A 24,414-nucleotide genomic window follows, 5' to 3' on the forward strand; every position below is an offset into this window, starting at 1 on the left:
ATAATAAAGTAAAACCAACTTCAACATATGAAAACTGAAGAAACCTTTCTCACTCTTAATTGTATTGTCAATTATGCCATTTTACTTTAAATGTTTCTGTTACGTTACGATGCGTTCATTATGACCGCATGGATTGAATCGTTTTAGAAAATCTGAATTCCTATAGGCTGAATTTGGCTGATATATTCCTATAGGCTGAAAAAGAAATCTGCTTATGATATGACTGATCCAAAAAGATAAAATTCGGGGAAAATAATTAGACACTTATTTAAAATTACACACAATCTACTGATAATTTAGAATTAGGGCAGTCAAAAAGAATCGATTTTTAAAATACATATAATAAAGTAAAACCAACTTCAACATATGAAAACTGAAGAAACCTTTCTCACTCTTAATTGTATTGTCAATTATGCCATTTTACTTTAAATGTTTCTGTTACGTTACGATGCGTTCATTATGACCGCATGGATTGAATCGTTTTAGAAAATCTGAATTCCTATAGGCTGAATTTGGCTGATATATTCCTATAGGCTGAAAAAGAAATCTGCTTATGATATGACTGATCCAAAAAGATAAAATTCGGGGAAAATAATTAGACACTTATTTAAAATTACACACAATCTACTGATAATTTAGAATTAGGGCAGTCAAAAAGAATCGATTTTTAAAATACATATAATAAAGTAAAACCAACTTCAACATATGAAAACTGAAGAAACCTTTCTCACTCTTAATTGTATTGTCAATTATGCCATTTTACTTTAAATGTTTCTGTTACGTTACGATGCGTTCATTATGACCGCATGGATTGAATCGTTTTAGAAAATCTGAATTCCTATAGGCTGAATTTGGCTGATATATTCCTATAGGCTGAAAAAGAAATCTGCTTATGATATGACTGATCCAAAAAGATAAAATTCGGGGAAAATAATTAGACACTTATTTAAAATTACACACAATCTACTGATAATTTAGAATTAGGGCAGTCAAAAAGAATCGATTTTTAAAATACATATAATAAAGTAAAACCAACTTCAACATATGAAAACTGAAGAAACCTTTCTCACTCTTAATTGTATTGTCAATTATGCCATTTTACTTTAAATGTTTCTGTTACGTTACGATGCGTTCATTATGACCGCATGGATTGAATCGTTTTAGAAAATCTGAATTCCTATAGGCTGAATTTGGCTGATATATTCCTATAGGCTGAAAAAGAAATCTGCTTATGATATGACTGATCCAAAAAGATAAAATTCGGGGAAAATAATTAGACACTTATTTAAAATTACACACAATCTACTGATAATTTAGAATTAGGGCAGTCAAAAAGAATCGATTTTTAAAATACATATAATAAAGTAAAACCAACTTCAACATATGAAAACTGAAGAAACCTTTCTCACTCTTAATTGTATTGTCAATTATGCCATTTTACTTTAAATGTTTCTGTTACGTTACGATGCGTTCATTATGACCGCATGGATTGAATCGTTTTAGAAAATCTGAATTCCTATAGGCTGAATTTGGCTGATATATTCCTATAGGCTGAAAAAGAAATCTGCTTATGATATGACTGATCCAAAAAGATAAAATTCGGGGAAAATAATTAGACACTTATTTAAAATTACACACAATCTACTGATAATTTAGAATTAGGGCAGTCAAAAAGAATCGATTTTTAAAATACATATAATAAAGTAAAACCAACTTCAACATATGAAAACTGAAGAAACCTTTCTCACTCTTAATTGTATTGTCAATTATGCCATTTTACTTTAAATGTTTCTGTTACGTTACGATGCGTTCATTATGACCGCATGGATTGAATCGTTTTAGAAAATCTGAATTCCTATAGGCTGAATTTGGCTGATATATTCCTATAGGCTGAAAAAGAAATCTGCTTATGATATGACTGATCCAAAAAGATAAAATTCGGGGAAAATAATTAGACACTTATTTAAAATTACACACAATCTACTGATAATTTAGAATTAGGGCAGTCAAAAAGAATCGATTTTTAAAATACATATAATAAAGTAAAACCAACTTCAACATATGAAAACTGAAGAAACCTTTCTCACTCTTAATTGTATTGTCAATTATGCCATTTTACTTTAAATGTTTCTGTTACGTTACGATGCGTTCATTATGACCGCATGGATTGAATCGTTTTAGAAAATCTGAATTCCTATAGGCTGAATTTGGCTGATATATTCCTATAGGCTGAAAAAGAAATCTGCTTATGATATGACTGATCCAAAAAGATAAAATTCGGGGAAAATAATTAGACACTTATTTAAAATTACACACAATCTACTGATAATTTAGAATTAGGGCAGTCAAAAAGAATCGATTTTTAAAATACATATAATAAAGTAAAACCAACTTCAACATATGAAAACTGAAGAAACCTTTCTCACTCTTAATTGTATTGTCAATTATGCCATTTTACTTTAAATGTTTCTGTTACGTTACGATGCGTTCATTATGACCGCATGGATTGAATCGTTTTAGAAAATCTGAATTCCTATAGGCTGAATTTGGCTGATATATTCCTATAGGCTGAAAAAGAAATCTGCTTATGATATGACTGATCCAAAAAGATAAAATTCGGGGAAAATAATTAGACACTTATTTAAAATTACACACAATCTACTGATAATTTAGAATTAGGGCAGTCAAAAAGAATCGATTTTTAAAATACATATAATAAAGTAAAACCAACTTCAACATATGAAAACTGAAGAAACCTTTCTCACTCTTAATTGTATTGTCAATTATGCCATTTTACTTTAAATGTTTCTGTTACGTTACGATGCGTTCATTATGACCGCATGGATTGAATCGTTTTAGAAAATCTGAATTCCTATAGGCTGAATTTGGCTGATATATTCCTATAGGCTGAAAAAGAAATCTGCTTATGATATGACTGATCCAAAAAGATAAAATTCGGGGAAAATAATTAGACACTTATTTAAAATTACACACAATCTACTGATAATTTAGAATTAGGGCAGTCAAAAAGAATCGATTTTTAAAATACATATAATAAAGTAAAACCAACTTCAACATATGAAAACTGAAGAAACCTTTCTCACTCTTAATTGTATTGTCAATTATGCCATTTTACTTTAAATGTTTCTGTTACGTTACGATGCGTTCATTATGACCGCATGGATTGAATCGTTTTAGAAAATCTGAATTCCTATAGGCTGAATTTGGCTGATATATTCCTATAGGCTGAAAAAGAAATCTGCTTATGATATGACTGATCCAAAAAGATAAAATTCGGGGAAAATAATTAGACACTTATTTAAAATTACACACAATCTACTGATAATTTAGAATTAGGGCAGTCAAAAAGAATCGATTTTTAAAATACATATAATAAAGTAAAACCAACTTCAACATATGAAAACTGAAGAAACCTTTCTCACTCTTAATTGTATTGTCAATTATGCCATTTTACTTTAAATGTTTCTGTTACGTTACGATGCGTTCATTATGACCGCATGGATTGAATCGTTTTAGAAAATCTGAATTCCTATAGGCTGAATTTGGCTGATATATTCCTATAGGCTGAAAAAGAAATCTGCTTATGATATGACTGATCCAAAAAGATAAAATTCGGGGAAAATAATTAGACACTTATTTAAAATTACACACAATCTACTGATAATTTAGAATTAGGGCAGTCAAAAAGAATCGATTTTTAAAATACATATAATAAAGTAAAACCAACTTCAACATATGAAAACTGAAGAAACCTTTCTCACTCTTAATTGTATTGTCAATTATGCCATTTTACTTTAAATGTTTCTGTTACGTTACGATGCGTTCATTATGACCGCATGGATTGAATCGTTTTAGAAAATCTGAATTCCTATAGGCTGAATTTGGCTGATATATTCCTATAGGCTGAAAAAGAAATCTGCTTATGATATGACTGATCCAAAAAGATAAAATTCGGGGAAAATAATTAGACACTTATTTAAAATTACACACAATCTACTGATAATTTAGAATTAGGGCAGTCAAAAAGAATCGATTTTTAAAATACATATAATAAAGTAAAACCAACTTCAACATATGAAAACTGAAGAAACCTTTCTCACTCTTAATTGTATTGTCAATTATGCCATTTTACTTTCAATGTTTCTGTTACGTTACGATGCGTTCATTATGACCGCATGGATTGAATCGTTTTAGAAAATCTGAATTCCTATAGGCTGAATTTGGCTGATATATTCCTATAGGCTGAAAAAGAAATCTGCTTATGATATGACTGATCCAAAAAGATAAAATTCGGGGAAAATAATTAGACACTTATTTAAAATTACACACAATCTACTGATAATTTAGAATTAGGGCAGTCAAAAAGAATCGATTTTTAAAATACATATAATAAAGTAAAACCAACTTCAACATATGAAAACTGAAGAAACCTTTCTCACTCTTAATTGTATTGTCAATTATGCCATTTTACTTTAAATGTTTCTGTTACGTTACGATGCGTTCATTATGACCGCATGGATTGAATCGTTTTAGAAAATCTGAATTCCTATAGGCTGAATTTGGCTGATATATTCCTATAGGCTGAAAAAGAAATCTGCTTATGATATGACTGATCCAAAAAGATAAAATTCGGGGAAAATAATTAGACACTTATTTAAAATTACACACAATCTACTGATAATTTAGAATTAGGGCAGTCAAAAAGAATCGATTTTTAAAATACATATAATAAAGTAAAACCAACTTCAACATATGAAAACTGAAGAAACCTTTCTCACTCTTAATTGTATTGTCAATTATGCCATTTTACTTTAAATGTTTCTGTTACGTTACGATGCGTTCATTATGACCGCATGGATTGAATCGTTTTAGAAAATCTGAATTCCTATAGGCTGAATTTGGCTGATATATTCCTATAGGCTGAAAAAGAAATCTGCTTATGATATGACTGATCCAAAAAGATAAAATTCGGGGAAAATAATTAGACACTTATTTAAAATTACACACAATCTACTGATAATTTAGAATTAGGGCAGTCAAAAAGAATCGATTTTTAAAATACATATAATAAAGTAAAACCAACTTCAACATATGAAAACTGAAGAAACCTTTCTCACTCTTAATTGTATTGTCAATTATGCCATTTTACTTTAAATGTTTCTGTTACGTTACGATGCGTTCATTATGACCGCATGGATTGAATCGTTTTAGAAAATCTGAATTCCTATAGGCTGAATTTGGCTGATATATTCCTATAGGCTGAAAAAGAAATCTGCTTATGATATGACTGATCCAAAAAGATAAAATTCGGGGAAAATAATTAGACACTTATTTAAAATTACACACAATCTACTGATAATTTAGAATTAGGGCAGTCAAAAAGAATCGATTTTTAAAATACATATAATAAAGTAAAACCAACTTCAACATATGAAAACTGAAGAAACCTTTCTCACTCTTAATTGTATTGTCAATTATGCCATTTTACTTTAAATGTTTCTGTTACGTTACGATGCGTTCATTATGACCGCATGGATTGAATCGTTTTAGAAAATCTGAATTCCTATAGGCTGAATTTGGCTGATATATTCCTATAGGCTGAAAAAGAAATCTGCTTATGATATGACTGATCCAAAAAGATAAAATTCGGGGAAAATAATTAGACACTTATTTAAAATTACACACAATCTACTGATAATTTAGAATTAGGGCAGTCAAAAAGAATCGATTTTTAAAATACATATAATAAAGTAAAACCAACTTCAACATATGAAAACTGAAGAAACCTTTCTCACTCTTAATTGTATTGTCAATTATGCCATTTTACTTTAAATGTTTCTGTTACGTTACGATGCGTTCATTATGACCGCATGGATTGAATCGTTTTAGAAAATCTGAATTCCTATAGGCTGAATTTGGCTGATATATTCCTATAGGCTGAAAAAGAAATCTGCTTATGATATGACTGATCCAAAAAGATAAAATTCGGGGAAAATAATTAGACACTTATTTAAAATTACACACAATCTACTGATAATTTAGAATTAGGGCAGTCAAAAAGAATCGATTTTTAAAATACATATAATAAAGTAAAACCAACTTCAACATATGAAAACTGAAGAAACCTTTCTCACTCTTAATTGTATTGTCAATTATGCCATTTTACTTTCAATGTTTCTGTTACGTTACGATGCGTTCATTATGACCGCATGGATTGAATCGTTTTAGAAAATCTGAATTCCTATAGGCTGAATTTGGCTGATATATTCCTATAGGCTGAAAAAGAAATCTGCTTATGATATGACTGATCCAAAAAGATAAAATTCGGGGAAAATAATTAGACACTTATTTAAAATTACACACAATCTACTGATAATTTAGAATTAGGGCAGTCAAAAAGAATCGATTTTTAAAATACATATAATAACATAACAAAATAATTATAATATATATCTACCAAAAATAACAAAAGATTTCAAGTACACAACATTTTTAATGAAAAATGAATTTGGAAGAATAACAAACGAAAATTATCTTTTAATAATAATAATAATAATAAATTATTTTCTGGAATGTGTAGAATAACAGAAAATAACAAAAATATAAAAATACAAGAAAGGGGGAAATTGCATTTTTTAAAAAATTTTCTAAAACAATTTCTAACGTATCATAGCATTTAAACTTTTCTGGAATTATAATAGGAAAAATAATTTTATGAAGAAAAATATAAAAGAGAAAATGGCGCATTGAAATTCCTCTGCAAGGACAAATGCAGCACATTTTATATAGCTGCAAGGCTGATACTCCGAAAACGTAATAACTAATCAACGGAAAAGTAAGCTTCTTTGAAGACTGATTGAGTTGTCCGTCACTTTTCTTATAATCAGATATAGATAGAATTTTATTGATTAAACTATAAGGGCCAGATGCAACAAGTTACGCATTAACGAGTATGATTGATTTACACACACTGAAAAAAGCTTCCCTCCATTAACAAGTGAGATTCCTTCCCTTCCCATCATTTTCGAAGACTGTTGCTCTTGATCATCAGAATGTCAAATTGCAAGAGGAGTTGTGTTTAAATTTAACTGCAATTCTCAATATTTTCTTTTCCTTGTATATATATATATATATATATATATATAAGCAGCGAAAGTCATCTTTTTCAAACATTATATGTATCTGAAAAAAATATAGAAAAAACGATGCAGAATTGGTTTATCTTCTCTCAAGTCCCCCACAGTGAAATAAAAGTCTCAGAAACAAAGAATATATCACATCTTATTGTCTGTAATTCTCTTCAAACGGCAGATATCCCCTGTTTAATGTCCTCTAGCACAGCATAAAAAAAAAAAAATTAAACCAAGTGGATTTGGAATATTAGAAGTTGTTTTAGGCATTGAAAATATTCTCTATTTTTTTTAGCCATTTGTTGCATCTAAAAACCTAGAAGTTAAGAGATTGTGGACCTTCCCGCCAGCAATGGGAATTATTGACTTCTTGTACGCTAAACAAATCTTATATCTTCAATGAAAATTTTCAAAGCAAAATAAATAAAATAATCAGACTATATTTCTTTTTAGAAAACTACTTCATGCTTTATGCCTTACTACTTAAACTACTTAATACTTAAACCTTAGAGAAAAAATGTTTAAATAAAATTTTTAAATTAGAAAATGTGCCTTTATTTTCTTAACTATAGCACTTATGTACTTCCAATTACAAAGTATCATCAAATAACATACTTAAATGTGTATAAATACTTTGATTTCCGTTGTTGTGATAATAATTAAAAATTAATAATAAAAAATACGAAAATTAAATTTATAGAGAAAGTTTCTGACTTCATTTTTCTTTCTTACAACATATGGGACAAATGTGCATATGGAAAAATATACACCGGACATAAAAATCGACTTTTTCAAAAAATTTTACTACAAACAGGTTACATCTTAATTATAATTTTGATGTTCGGTGAATTCTTTTTTCATGCATATCAAATTAAGGTTTCGATATAAGTTTTTTAAATGCTTTTTGGGAACATTATAAATTTTTCGTTTTCCAGATTTGTAAGTAATAACGTATTGTATTTGGAATTTTTGATTCCGCTTTCAGCAGAAGTGGTTAAATTCAATGCATCAAAGCAAAATTTAAGGAAGTTCGTATATTCATCTCAGAAAATTGCTGGCTAAGTGCTTGTCATCCATAGATTATTATTCTCTTGAAACGATGGATTGTCTTCATTTTTCAAAACCTAAAATTACATTTATATCATGTTGGAATAGCAATTTTAATGACAAATGGTTAAAGGTGCCTTTTTCAACAGGATAATATTTACAATATCCTGTTAGTACAATACATATTGCAAATTGCATGATAAAAATAAATCATTGATGAAAGAAAAACAAAGAAGAGAAGTTAATGCTGTAAAAATATCTAAAAGATAAGCAAACAGGCAACCATTTTACCTCTTTATTGTGAGATATAAAACTTGTTAAGCATAGAATGACAAGATGGATGCAAAAACGTCAGATGAAGACAGGACTGACAAATGAAGTCTAAAACATTAACATGCTAATGTGTCGCACGAGAACAAGTTTTTTTCAACGTGTTTAGCTGCCTAAGAACAGGGGGAAACGAAACAACAAGAACATAGAGGCTCTTGCATAGACAACTGGAATTGCTTTTCATTCTAAATAAATGTGATTTATCATGCTGAAAAATTGCACCTATGTTATGACCATTGAAGATGGTTTCATTCCTAGAAATAAAGCCATCTCCGTGCAGATCTAGAAAACAGAGCAAAATTAAGACACGTAATTAGCAATAAAGCCCATGGAAGATTTCATATTCATCTTTAGAACTTTTATTTTGTCAAAAGAATGCTGTCTTCCGTTTATTGAAATAATTTTATTTTTAATCTTAAAACAAATGTATTAAAACGACACTCATTTGTCACTGTCTCTATTGTGCCTTTTTAAAAATCCGATTTGAAAAAAAAAAAAAATAACGAAGATCTCATTTAAAACAGAAAAAGAAAGCAGTTAATGTTTTTAAAGGGGGGGGGGCGACAACGAAAAATAGCAGCTCTTCACTTCCGCAGCCGTGACATTTTCTAAAAAAACTTAAACGTTAAAAAACATTTTACTCAAAAAATAATTAATAAAAAAAAGCTAAGAAACGCCAGCGATGAAATGAAGTCACAAAATCAGAAAATAATAATAAAAAAACATCATGAAAGAGAAGATTTAATATGCAAATTAAACGCTACACAAACTCGCAGTTTAAAGTCTGCCTTTTTTAATTCTTGAATCAGTGTTTGTTATTCGATCCACCGACAACTGACGTCACATAAAAATAATTCAACGCCTATCTCCAATCAGCAGAATTAGTCACAACAACGGGAAATACCCTCTGATTTTATGAATGGAGCTCCCATCCGTTTCTGTTCAGGAGGGGGGGGGGGGGGGCAATCGATAAAGAAGCTCAGTTGTTGAGCTCTGTAAAAGGATCTGTCGGAGGAAAAAAAAGGCAGGGCGTGTATGTTAATAAGCAGCTAGGATATTCCGTCTTCCTATTAGAAAATGAATGATGTCATTGTGAAGGCCCTCGTTAAAGAACTCGGAACTACCGGATAAAGAAAACAAGCTTTCTCTTAATATAGCTGTTAATAAGTATTCAAAAAGTTACAAAGTGGCTGTCGAATCACTTATTAACAGGCGTTTATTCCAAAAATATTTAAAATAAGTGATTTAATAAACATTTAAAGTAATTGTCGAATCGGTCAAGAATATTTAGAATGCATCTTTATTGTGTGTTATGGCAGAAACAAATCTTTTAGAAAAATTCCAGAAGGCTTTTTAAATATCTTTATATATAGACGCAGATAGAATAGAATTTGTAAAATCGTCATATCTTACATGTTTGGGTTGTTTGCATGCTTGATAGAAGATAACGTTACTTATTTGCAATAGGATAATACGAAAAAAATGAGTTTTAATCGAGCAATTTAGATATGAACTAAAATCTTCAAAAACAAAAAAATAATAAAATCGGGAAAAAAAAAAAATGTTTTCGCCACTGTCACCAATTAATTTCGCCACTTTGAAGTAACGTTTAAAGTAATTGTTCCTATAGCTTTTTAACTGCAGCTCAAAATGCTCTATCGTTATTGCTCAAGTTTAATTTAAAATATGATAAAAACAATCTGATGTCATTTTTGTGAAAGGATGCAAGTCATCAAAATTGATTTGCAAGACTAATTAAATTTATTAATTGCTTTTGGTAATTATTTCGATATCATTAACATTGTGTCTATCAGTTATGATAAAATATCTCTTGTCAAAAAAGAGAAGGAGAAATAAATAAAATTTTGAATTTTATAAATATTAATAAAGAAATTTTGAAATCTTGAATTACATATTTTTGCCTTCTAACATTTACATATACTTCTTTCTGCACCAAAATTTTTTAATTTTGGAAAGCATTTTGAAAATAATGTCTACTTGTTGAACATTATTAACTGAAAAGAAAAAAGCTAGAAGGACGAAATTTTGCGATTTCAACACTGGACTGCCTAATTTCGATCAACTTTTGGACGAAATCTGGGGAAATAAGTGAAAAAAGAGATGTCTTATTGTTTGTCTTTTGTATTTTGCGATAAGTTAAAGTAAAAAAGCGCAAAAAAGGTCTGTCTGTCGGAATCATAATTATTTTTTTTTTATTTTAATAAAAGTAAAGTTTCTTGAAATTAAAATACACAATTTTGATTTTAACTAATTATTAATAATTTTAATCAATAAACGTGCAGTAGCTTATGTAAATTGGAAATTACAATTCTCATCTATAACAATTATTTTGTCAGATAAATTGATATCTAAATTGTAATTCAATCGATATTTATCTTAAAAGTTCGTACAAATTAAGGTCTTATATATATAAATACAATGCAAATTCGTTTTATATTTTTAAATCATGAAAAAATAAGCGTTAAGACTTAATTATATTTTATAAGGTAATTAAAGCTAATCGTTGTTATATTTTTTGCTCCTAAGTACTTAGATTTTACTAAACCCGAAATGTAAACCTGAAATAATTGATAGAATGCTTAGTTTGAAAACATTAGAAATCTGAAAATAAGGTCTTCAATTACATCCTCCCTCCCCAACTTCATTCTTTTTTTAAATATCTTCTTTAAATATATTTCTTTATTATTTAAATAAAAAAAAATTAACACATTTTTTGATTGTATATTTTTAAAATTTATAATCACAAATCCACATGGGACCATGAGAAATTATTTTATACTCCGTTAATATATCCGTTTTAAAAACGTAATATATTACATTTTTTTTATTTAAATAATTATATTTTTGCTTTTAAGTCTTGTGTATGAAATTTTGCAATTAATTTTAAACTAATTTCTCGATGAGCTAAACCTAATGACAAATTTGTATCGAATAGATAAAAAAAAGCGTTAATATTGTGATTTAATTAATATATTAACATATCATCCAGTTCTGAGCTGTTTTTAAAGTTTCTAACTCATCGGAAAGTTAGTAATTAAAATATATTGCAAAATTTGCACCGAACAGGCAAACGAACAGACAAAAATAAATCGAGTTAATAAAAAAGCACTCTTTAAAGCTCAAAATGAAGCATGTTTGCATAGAATAACTTGAAGCCTCACTTAGACGATGTTCTAAAACAGCAATCGACAAATAATGGTTGATAGATACACTGTGTAAATAGATTGAAGCTAAAATAAATAATATAACTTTTCCCTCCTATATTTCCAGATTAAATTCTGTCGAATACACATTTTGATTAGTCATTCATTGAACTCCAGGGTTTCAAAATTTTAGGAACAACGTTTTGTGCTACTAACTATTAATTTCAGCTCAATGGAAAATGGAAGATCCTAGAATCTAGACGCCCCCCCCTTTCCCCATCAGTCAATCAATCAGCATTTACTAATTGTTAATAAGTTATTATGACTGTAGTTTTTTTTTTTTTTTTTTTTTTTTGAGTTTTGAGCTTTTCCTTCTTCAACTGCGTCATTAACATTTCGAGGATGTTGATGCTATAATGTGTATTCTCATAATGTTCAAATTTGTAGTTGCATTTTCATACATATCTAATTACATGCACCCTTAACTCTTTTATATTATGTACTTTTAAGTAAACCAGTTCCTTTGGTATTTTCGTCTTGTATTTCGTCTTTTCTCTCTTTTATTTGCGAATGTTTTAACTCTTTGGAATTAGATAAGTTAAAAGCTACCCTACTTTTTGCTTAGCTTTTTGTGCATGATGGAATATTCAGGGTGACTAATATTAGTTGGAACACACATGAAGCGTACTTGTGAATGAAGTAATTAATTTATTTTGATAAATCAAATTTACTATGAAACTACCCCATTTCGTGTCACACTCGAGATAGAATAGCCCTTGTTGATGAGTCCAATGTCAGATATCCCCGGTTGCAATGACTCCTGGAGAAATGGAGGCACGAAGACTTTGTCTTTAACAAATCTCCATAATTGCAAAATCACAAGGAGTTAGATATCGGTGGCAAGAAAGCAATAGCCAATCTTTTGATTCAGCAAGGCTAATCCAACGATGGTATAGACGATCGTTCTGATATTCTGGTACATTGTCATGGCAATGATTTTTCAGAACTTCGTAGAAATGTTTTGCGAATTGTTTCAACCATTTCGGTTTGGGCGCGAGTTCATCCTGGATTAGTTTTCTTGCATAAGCAGTCCCTGTTCTGAAACTCTCACTCACAGTTCGATGTTGTAACGATGCGGTGGTTCTTAACCAAAGACAAAAATGTCGTTGAGCGATAACGAAGATGTTTTGGCGCATTCCAAACCGCAGAGCGTTTTCTCTTGCTTAGATGGCGCCATTTTGATAATGGCGAAGGAAAATGCTTTCCAATAGCTCATTCGTTTTAGCTAGCGGCTATTTCATGCTCGTTAGAATTTTCGCTCTTGCTAAATATAACTCGTATTATTGTAATCTTGAATTAAATTTATTTAGGCTAAATAAATTAGTTACAAAATTCGTACTACCTTATTCTTTTTGTCCTATTCAATATGAATCACTTTATATTTTAATCATGAAAAGTTGATGTTGCTCATATTCATGTGTTACATTCAAAAAGTAAAAAACACAAATGTTATTAAAACATTGATACAAATCAAAATATTGTAGTCAGCAGCAATATTTTGCCGATTTTTCGGAACAGAAGTCGTATATTGCCTACCGTAACACTAAGTGTAGCGATTGTTTGCTTCTCCCATTCAGTTTCGGAGCTATTTTTAAATATAATAAGTAACAAGCAAAACATTCTTCATTTCGTTTTCAAAACTGAAAAACAAGTTTTAAAAAAATTAGAAGTTGTCAATCTTGCCAAGAAATTCCCTTCGTTAGTTGATTCAATGAAACACTGAACTTGCAAAGTAAAGAGCTGACTGTCGATGAACCTATATAAGATGTATGAGCTGTAAGAGAAACCGGCATTTGATTCTAACATCCACTGTAAATGCAAATGATAATGAGAAGCTTAGCTAAATATCTCAATTCAAATAAAAGAAGAAAGTTCTAAATGAGAGAGACAATCGAATCTTACGAAGAATGTATTTTAGGAATCAAAAAATGGAAATTAATAATATATTAATTTGCTCTGGTGGAATTTTACTATAAGACAAATAAATAAATAATCATTGATTTGTTAGACGAGATCGTTAGATTTTAAGAAGGCAACGATATTGAAATATTTCTTTTTGTAAAACACTTTCCTTTTAATATGTTAGATCTTGAATTGAATTTTGTAACGAAAATTATATTCTTTATTATATACCATTCTTTCAAATAGCTACATTTCTACTTCGGGCCTCTCATTAAATTTCGAGTGAATTTCTTTATATTCAAATGTGTCGAGTTATTCAAAGCCATCTGACGCGGAAAATGAATTTAAGACAACAGTGATCATTTGATGCTCTCATTCTGCTCTTCACATCATCGGCGCCATTAAATCTCAGACTTAAATAAATCCCGTGCACTTCTAACACCTAATAAACATTTACTCTCTGCAGATCTTTATGGGTGGTTTTCTCGGAATCTTCTCCGATTTACTGGGTTGTCTTATCGGCAGCAAATGACTCATCCGTATTTAAAGTTTATGCGACATTCGATGGTTTGATGACTGACAAACTGTGGGAAGCATTCCGAATGCGGTTGATCTTGGAACCAGATTCGTAGAGTCAAAAGATTAAAGACGTCCGTTGAAATCACACCCTAATTCGAAAGCGTTTTAATTCAGGATTTGAGTTCAAAAACTTTTTTAAAAATATATATCTTTAGCTCACTGCCGCATGCGATGGCCAAAGCCGTTCAATTTTTTTACAGTATGTCGGCCAGTGACGATTATATCAGTCTTTTATTAATAAACGAAATATTTTAATGCACTATTTATTTACCTTTGACGACCAGCTTGTTCGCTAAGATTATTGGTTTCTTAGGCTGTTAAACGAATAATAAGCAGTGCATTTTTTTTTAAATTTCACTTTGGTGTTTGATACGACCGAAAGATATAATTTTAATGGAATCGCACTACTATAAATTACTATAGATGCAAATTAAAAAGTGTACAAATAACGAAATAATAGCAAAAAAAAAAAAATCCTACTTCAGAACTAATGTCCAAAAAACTGACATATGAATTTTAATTTTGGCCAAAGTGTGCAGTTGAGTATTTTGAGGATGAGCTTTAATTTCATTATAACATCAAAAACGGACTGTGTGCCAAATTATAATTAAAAAGTTGTACAAAAATAAAATTGATGTAATAAAAAAGGTAATTATTTTAAATTTTAAAGTAATGCAAAATCTATTCTTGTGAGATTACAGCTTTAAAAGCTATGAATATCAATTTCCATCGGCAAGTCTTAGCAATTTTTCATCTAATGGACGTTTAAGCCTATTTTAACATTTGATAAAACTTTGTTTTCCGACTATTTCTTTAATTCTGAATTCTTTTATATTTCCCACCTCCTCTGATTGAAGGGAGTTGACATGACGAGTCTGTAAAATAGGCGAATCTTCTCCGAAAAAATTTCCCTTCGTAACTCCATTGATTGAATTAAACGCAGCTGTAAAAGCATTCAATGAAGAGTGTGAGAGGTTCGTACAACGTTTTGTTCTCATTTGACTGCTGCCATTCGGCAATAAGTAATAAGAGCGATTTAGCCCCCCACGTTAACGTTTTAAATAGAGAGATTCTTTCATTATTTTAATACACTGAATTTAAAAAAAAAGATGCAATATTCTAAATAACATACAAATGGCTTTTGTGCATGATTTTCCATGTCTTGAAATAATCGAAAAACTGTTTGCTTCAGTAATCGAATGACGGCTACAGCATCAAATATTGAAAAGTGTGTTTCCATTATGAACAGCCATTCATTGAGTATTTTGTCATGATAAAGTGGAAATTTTTGTTTCGAAATTACTTTGAACATATATATATATATATATATATATATATATATATATATATATATATATATATATATATATATATATATATATATATATATATATATATATATATATATGTTTGGAATTCCTGAAACAAATTCCTATTATAGCTGCCCCAATGATCATTTGTTTTGGGGACGGAAAGAGTTTTGATAAGCAAATCAATGTTAAAATAATTGTCTTATTTTTTAATTAATATTTTTTCTTCATTATTATAAGAAAAAAATCTTCATCGCCTAAAAAAACATACAGAAAATGTTCTCAAAACAAGAAAAAAAATTAAAAAATATTTTTATTAGAGAATGACAACATTGTTTTCCCACGCAATGCCCTAAATTACCAGAATTCACCCCCCCCCAAAAAAATGAATTGCTTTTCTAAACAATGGTCTATCATTTATGAATTCAAAAATAAATAAAAAAATATTTGATTGCTAAACAGTAAGCATAAAAGTTTTGTTTGAAATTGATTTCACAGAGAAACTACCTTGAAATATTTTAAGTGGCTGCTTCAAATTGAGTACCTTTCATTATTATGAAGCCAAAAGAGAAAACAAAATTTTCTTTATGGTTTGCTATTTCCAATGATAGTTCAAAACTTTTTGCAGGAATTTTAAAGCAATTCATTATTATAACAAGAGCAAAGACAATTGATTGCTCTGAATGCGAACTTTGAGGATGGGGCATCACAGAGATAATAAATAAGCCAATGATAATGAATCATTTTCTAAAACAATGAATCGTTTCGGAAATTATGAATTTGCTCCAAGTTGCCAATATCTCGTTCTCAACTAACATTAAATAACCAGCTGCGCCGGATTTCGATCGTTTGTCACGGATTTAAGCAAGCGGGAGTGGTTTCTCTGAAACATTCTCGCATGCTCAGCAAAAGAAGTCTTACCCCCCCCCCCCCCTTACCACCACCACACACACACATCCGAATAAATTTTTGTACTTCGAGTAAAACCGCGAATGCCTTGCATGGTAGTGGCAAAACAATAGTTAAGAAATATAGATTGTTGGTGTAATTTAGCATTTGTCTTTTATCCGAATATATATTTTGGACGTTTTTTTTTTTTTTTCAATCGATTGAAGCCGAAATTTTATATAAGCTAGCAATTGTCGTCACAAAATAATTTACTAGATTTCGTTGATTGAAGATTGAAGTCATTGCGTTTACGAGGTATTGTATTTACATGTATGCGAAACTAGAAAGCGACAGATGGTCCACCGTCTGACAGATTTTGTTCAAATTTTGATAAGAATCTAAATTGGACGCTTGACCCGTATACCAAATTTTGTCTATATATCTCTTTACGTTTTGTAGTTACCGAGTTCACACTGTGTGAAATCAGTCGGACAGATAGACTTCTTTTCAGTGTATTTCCTTCAAAATTTGTAGAAATTAAAATGAAAGATGGTAGGTAAATGTTAAAATGAAAATTTATTCCCTTAGACTACTTTTTATTTATGTCTCAGATTCCTATATGAGCCGTCTTTTGTTACTAATTTCAGGGATCATGCCCTTATCACAATAGTTTATTAAAAGGGTGAGATCAGAAAGTAATAATGCATCCATTATTCAATTTTAAAAGATGGCCGAGTGATACATAAATAAAAGTATTTAGAAAACTTGTTTAAAATGAACATCACGCCAAAACAATTGTGAATTTTTCAAACAATACTTGAATACTTATCCAGATGCATAACAAATATATTCAGCATAAAGCACCACTTCAAGGTATAACAATTTTTATTTTCATGTTCAGATTTCCGCCATTTCTTGGAAATATCTTAGATACTCAATTTCTCAACATTTTTTCTCCTTCTTTACAATCTGGAAGTTACCATGATTGGCCAATCAAAGTTGGGAAGGGAAAACAACAGTTTGCGTGATTAGGAAATTTTTTCCAATCGTGATTGAAAAATGTATTACAAGAAGAGTATTTTCATGTGACATTTTTTCTTTATTGATAACTGTAATAAATTTCTGTTTCTAAAATAGATGCTTTCGCAAAAGAAATAAAAAAAAATTGTTGATAGAAATGAGAAACTCTGTGCTTAAATAGCTGAATATATGATAAATGTCTTACTAACTGCAACTTTTACATTATGAAGGTAGTATAAAAATTTAATTTTACTAACAATGTCCAGAGAAGCCATGTCATTGCCAACTTCATTCAGGGACACTTTGTATGCACTCACTTTCTCCTCAAAATCCATGAGGCCTTGAATCCCTCGGCATCAGCACAAAATAAAGGAAGACAAGTCACACGGATGCGTGATTTGCTTCTCGCGCCAAGGTCTCCGATGATTTAAAAAGCAATGCTTCTTTCATTCAATACTGGGAAGATGTTAAAGGATCATTTGATGTCGACCCCGAAAGCTCCCCGGTGGATAATTAGCGCACACTGCAAGGCGGGAGGAGATGATGGAACAGCTTTTTGAAGATGTAGGGTTTCGGACACCTTTTCTAAACAACAAATTAATGAGGGTTTCTTTTCACTTTCTTTTTTTTTTTTATCCAGACCCTATTTATATTACTTCAAGTAATATCTAAAAAGTACCCGACATTCAGCTAATATAGCTCCCATTTTTTCGGAGGAAAGACGAAAAATGATTTCTAATAATTGATCTTAGACCAACGACAATTTAACATCTTACACCAGGATGTCTCTTCTCTGGTACCATTCAATAATTTGATGTTTTACTTATTTATGGATTGATTTTTATTATTAAAAATACTTACAGAATAGTAAGATGATGCAGATTAATTTTTCTGGGAGATACAACCTAAAACAATTATACATATTTGTTTTCAAAACAATAATGTTGTTTATTGTTTTGAAAATTTGTATTAGGTGATAATTATTCACCTACCAAATTTGTATTAGGTGAATAACTATGCATCATATTACTTTTTGAGTGCAAAAGGTTAAATTGGAAAAGATTTATATCTATGGTATTATTGCTTTGATCACTTCACTTAGAATCCAGCATCATTATCCTAAATTTTATAAATTTTAGCTGCCATGTGGGAAAAAAAACAAAGTGAAATGAAGTGTGCTTTCGCATTTTCCTTAATTAGTCAAAACTAATCCTAAAATGGGCATCGTAAAAGTTACAAAACAAAAAATTAAGCAGGACTATATCAACATTGTATTTTTGGCTGCAAAATTAATAATACTAGCAATAAAGATTCTAAGCAAAATATTTTACTATTATTTGCATGTACATGTTGGTACACCAATACCATAGCAATAGTATTTATATGGAAGTTTGAAGAGGGTGTTCCGTCTAAATTTATGTCATGCCCGAGAGCATATAATTATGAAAACTCAAAAAAGCTTCGAACTAATAAGTATTTGAAATAATTTGCTATACAAATTTATTTCACACGATTTATTGCACCATTTTTTTTTTAAGTTTTGTGATTTTCCTAAAGTTTGTGTCATGCAGAAGGGTATATCTAATAAAAGTTTCAGATCTGCATCCGTGTTTTCTTTCGTAAGATTAAACTAATTCAGAGGAAACGGAGCGGAGGTTTGGTAAAAAATGTCGACAAATTTTTCTACATTTGAATTCAAGAGGCGAAAAGAAAAGATCGTATTCTATCTCTTCATAATCTTTTTTTTAAACAATTTTAAACGGTTTATGCATTGTTTATTATTTAGAAATTATGAAAGAAATTTCTCGTATCCAAATTAGCACCGTTGCGCACGCGATGCTTTTCAAAAGATATTACTATAGAGAGATATTATCATACCGCAATTAGACATAGCATGAATTCAATTAATTTGCGAAGATATTGTAGAAACAGTTCACACCATGATTACTAAAGGGAAGTCCACTTAGCCATGGAAGTACAATGTAGTGCAGATCTTCGAAAGACAGCACGTTCGTTGCAAAGCATCCCAGATATGCTCGAAAATGTTCATGTCTAAGGAATTAGGTGGCCCAGAGTGGGAAAGAAATTCAGAACGGGACTTCACGGGCCACTCAGTAGTTACTGTAGACCTGTGGGATGACGTATTATCCTGTTGGAATTATGAATGGATGCACACAGGACATGAATGGATGCAGGTGGTCACAAAGAATGTTAATGTACAGTTGACCTATCATGATCGTGTCTAGACGTATCAACGGTTCCATTTCATACCAACTGCACTCGTCCTATACCATCACAGAACCTCGAACAACTTGAACAGTTCCCTGTAGTCGTAAAGAATCCATGGATTCATGAGCTTTCCTTCACACCCTTGCAAGGCCATCTGCCCAGTATAACTGGAAACGTGACTCGTCAGACCAGACAACACTTTTCTAATCATTAAGAGTCCAATGACTGTGTTGGCGAGGCCAGAGTTTTGTGCCGCTAAGTTAACAATAGTACACGAATTGGTCTACATTTTCTTTTCTCTTTTCAGTTATTAAAAAGCCTGGGAAACAGACTAATAATTTCGTACATAGGATTAAGTGATCAATGAACCAATAGGGTGGTCATCCCGGAGCTTTCTCGCACACCCTCCAATAATGGTCCTCCTTCATCCGCATAAAATTGTGAATCCAGGTAAGGTCCCGATGGCATGCCATGCAATATTGCTCATCATTGCATGGTATTAATGAGCGATAGTTATGGTATATGAATATTTGGCGTGAATCTAATATTTTTACGGAATCTTTCTTGAATATAGGTCTTCTTGGAGCCCATCGGCAACAAAAGTTAACACAAGATTACGATTGTAGTCCAAGAATTTTACCGAATCATTGTATTTATGGGTTATTTCGTTCACGTGCATGAAAAAGTACAGACAGACTAGCGGTCAACCATTTGATAGATTTGATTGAAAATTTGATAAATATCTATATTTTAGATGTTAACCTGTATACCACATTTTATTTACATAGATTTTTAGATTTTGTAGTTATGGAGTTCACTTATTCTCGAACAGTCAGACAGAGAGACTTCCTGCGGATGAATTTCTTTCAAAATTTGATATCTAATATATAAAAATCTCGTGTCACGGTGTTTGTGTTCGTACTCCTCCGAAACGACTCGACCGATTTTTATGAAATTTTTTATGTGTATTTGGTAGGTATGAGAATAGGTCGTAAAGTATATTTCATAACGCTACGTAATTAGGGTGTTCCTATCCACGTTCACCGTACACTGATGGAAGATCAACACTTGCTTGAAATCATCGCCACTGTGAAGTAATGTTAAAGAAGTCCAGCTAAAAATGATCCAAATAGTATAAGATCCATCCAAATGGTATAAGATCCATCTGCTCACAATTGTTAGATCAACCAATTCTCGGACCAATTGTTAGATATCGGCGATGGTAAAGTTGCTGTCTATAAAAATACTGGACGCATAAAATTGCCCACTAATTTCTGCACTATCAGATTTGCAAAATGCTCTCATTGACCGCATATTTTCCGATGTACGCACACAATACATGAAGCACGCTTGGCTGGAGGAAAGAGCCATTTTAGCAGCAAAAAATGTGGACGTCGACGATTTAAACTTCAAGATACAGCAGTCGTTGCCAGACGACTTGATATCATAAATTTGCGATGCTAACGAAGCTGTAAATTATCCAACAGAGTTTTTGAACTCACTGGATTTGCCAGGCATGTCATCACATCTTCCACGACTGAAAGTTGGATCCCCGGTTATTTTACTTCGGAATTTGAACCCACCACGGCTGTGCAATGGCACGCGATTGGTCATTAAAAAAATTAATGAAAAACGAAGCCAGCATTTTGAATGGCAAATTCCGAGACGAAAATGTTTTGCTGCCACGAATTTCAATGATTCTCACAGACGTGCCAATTAATTCAAACGCATTCAATTTCCTATTAGATTGGTATTCGCAATGACAAGGCCAAAAGATTTATGTTTGCGGCTTAAATTAGGGCACACCATGTTTTTCACACGAACAATTATACGTGGCATGTTCTCGCGTGGACAAACCATCGAGTTTATTGTGTTGGCTAAAGACGGACTGACAAAAAATATCGTACATTCAATTGCTTTTCGAAATGAATATTGATTTTCTTTATTTCATTTTTATACTTTAGGATAAAAAAATATATTAATTTTTTCACTTTACGTTTAACTTTTAAGAGATCAAACAATGTATGTTCGTTACGGTATTGAAATACATTGTATTGAGAAATAAATGTTTTTTTTTATATATATATCTGTGATCATCGTCTACAGCGCTCCATTCCTCTTTCTGTCATAGATCCCATCTCCACATACTTGCAATACATTCGTTATTTTTTAATTAATAACCAAAATATTCACTAGAAATAATTTATATGGCAGAACAACGTTTGCCGGGTCAGCTAGTAAATCTATAAATCTGGTCATAATTCGATATGCTAAATTTCAGCAGTCTAGTTCAAAGCGTTTTTGAGTTATCGTGATCACAAACAGACTGACAGACAAACAGCCATAAAGCCAAAAACGTGATTTCGGGCTCAGAGTGAAAATGTGACAAAATGTCGAGTTAATTATTTTTTAAATGATTACAACTTCTATTCGAGAAAGTAAAAAGGACTTTGTGTACTAAAATGAGACAACAGATACTTCCCAGAGAACAAAAGGTAAACGTTCCAAAAAAACTCATGAATAATGTAAGTATATAAGTTAATTAGGCGAATGATTTAATTTTTCAGAAAATATTTCGTATCTGGAAAATGAATTTTAAATTCTATTTTTGTAAGTGATAACTGAATGAGCTATTTAAATACATTGGAAGTTTAATGTAATAGATATGGCTTTTTAAGAGAATCCCATCTTAATGAGTAAGAAATAAAAAATGAGTTTTTACAAGTAAAAAAATGAATAATCTTCTATTAACGCTGGCGAAAACTGTTAGGGAGGCTACATTTTTTCATACTCACTTTCATCCCCTCCTCTATTAAACACTTTAAAAAGAAAAGAAAACATGCCTTTCTTAATTTTAACATTCTTTATGTTGCTTTATTATGAAGTGCTGAGAATGAAAAGTCAGTGATTACAACTCCTATTATAATTACCCGTTGCCATTGTAATGGTCTTTGGGTATAGTGTAAATTTCGAAAAACTTAAAACAATAAATTCTCAATAATTTATGTATTAGAATATCTTTTTTTATTTGCGAATTATTTTTTTAATATTCGTGTTCACTCTATGTATTCTGATTAATTTATAACGAGAATCTTTTATTTTTATTTCAGTCATGCATTGTTGCTACAAAGCAAATTCCGAAGCGAATTCCGGAATGCTGAATATTTTACAGGCCGAAATCATTCTTTTTCTAGAGGTTTAAATAAAATCAATTATTAATTTTTCTTCTGCTGGAATAGCATTTTCCTCCACCGAAAACTTATGTTCATCCTCTAAGCGGCCTAACGCTCATCTCAAATGCAGATACAGTATTAATTCTCCATTACATCTTAGAAAGAACGAAGGGGATGCAGAAGAAATCCATTTATTCGAATGGTTCGATTTGAAGAGAAACTGAGAGATCCACACACAAAATTTTGCCAAGTAAATACCGATAAAGCAACTAATTTTAAATGATGTATTCAAGAACGATAAGTATATTACAATGATAAGTAAAAAAGTAAATAACACTGTCATATAACCAATGATTTATTACATTAAAAAACATTTTTTCCTAAGAAATTAGGAGTTTTCCTCCCTTATCTGGGTAGAGCAACAAAAAGTGTTTGAGGCGATGCTAAAATAAGTTGTGAGTTTAATACCGATTTGCATACATACATAAAATTTCGTGGTTTGAATATTCCCGAAATTTTAGTAAATCTAAAAAAAGAAACCGTTAATTTTTTTTTCAAAGCTAGTTTTTTTCCAACATTAAATATATTAGATCAAAATAATTAGACGCTTAAAGAACACCCACCTGTTGATTCCTGGCGTCGATCTGAAGAAGGACGGTGCACCAGAAGGCGCAAAAAATCGACAGCAAGTGTCCACGTGTTCCCTCCCTCATCACTCCTCACCGAGCTGTGCCTGCTCTGCCGGGAAGTGGGAACTGAAATAAGGAGACACCGACTGATAAGGAGAGAAAAACCATCCAGCCAGGAGGGGGTGAGAGGGTGCTGCTTCTCCTTCCTCTTCTGCTATCGATAGGAACAGAATTTTGCGCATGTGGTTTTCCCTAACGAATTTGACTCTTGACGACATTATGTAACTATCATAACTGAAAACAGAGAAATTTTTAAAACGACAAACGATTTTTCACTCAGTTCCAAGCAGGGAAAAAATGAATCATTTGAACACACTTTTATTTAACTTAACTTATTTCATTCCTACAAAAATAGAATTTTGAAATTCGTTTTTTTTTTTTTTTTTTTTTTTTTTTTTTTTGTATAATTGTGCCAGAGTTTTCAAATTTTATACACACATGTATTCAAATCGACAAAATAAAAATTTAATGTTTTCCAAATCTAATTATCAGATAATATCCATTAAGTTAGTTAAATATTAATTCCATACCGATGGCGCCATCTGGTGATACATTTGAGAGAAATGGACAACAAAATTTCCCGATATTTATAGTAGTGAATTACAAATCGAACTTTAAAAAGTAAAAAATAATTAAAATAAGAATATAGTGTGCTTGTACCAAATAGGCTCTTTCACTTATTAACTATTGCCTCTGTAAACTGCTCGATTTCATATAAACTTTTCTTCAACATTGGTAGTGTCATGTTTGCAAAGACGGCATTTTGTAACATATTTTATATTCGTATCTTGAAGTGCTAGAGTTTTCCCATTTTCTAAACTATTAGCAACAATTAATACTGTTAATATTTGTAGAACTTAATTATCAATTAT

The 24,414-nt window shown here is 30.8% G+C and overlaps 1 protein-coding gene across 1 annotated transcript in view; it reads right to left on the bottom strand.

Annotated features, from left to right (window-relative positions):
- The window catches only part of LOC129984787 (uncharacterized), a 94,609-nt gene extending 71,000 nt beyond the window's left edge, over positions 1 to 23,609 (bottom strand). The window contains exon 1 of the mRNA XM_056094744.1: positions 23,477 to 23,609. Within this exon, the coding sequence (XP_055950719.1) occupies positions 23,477 to 23,566 (90 nt within the window). The 5' untranslated portion in view covers positions 23,567 to 23,609. The remainder of the gene's footprint in view (positions 1 to 23,476) is intronic.
- Positions 23,610 to 24,414: the final 805 nt, after the last annotated feature.

The sequence above is a fragment of the Argiope bruennichi genome, chromosome 9 (genome assembly GCF_947563725.1).
Source record: "Argiope bruennichi chromosome 9, qqArgBrue1.1, whole genome shotgun sequence".
NCBI lineage: Eukaryota > Metazoa > Arthropoda > Arachnida > Araneae > Araneidae > Argiope > Argiope bruennichi.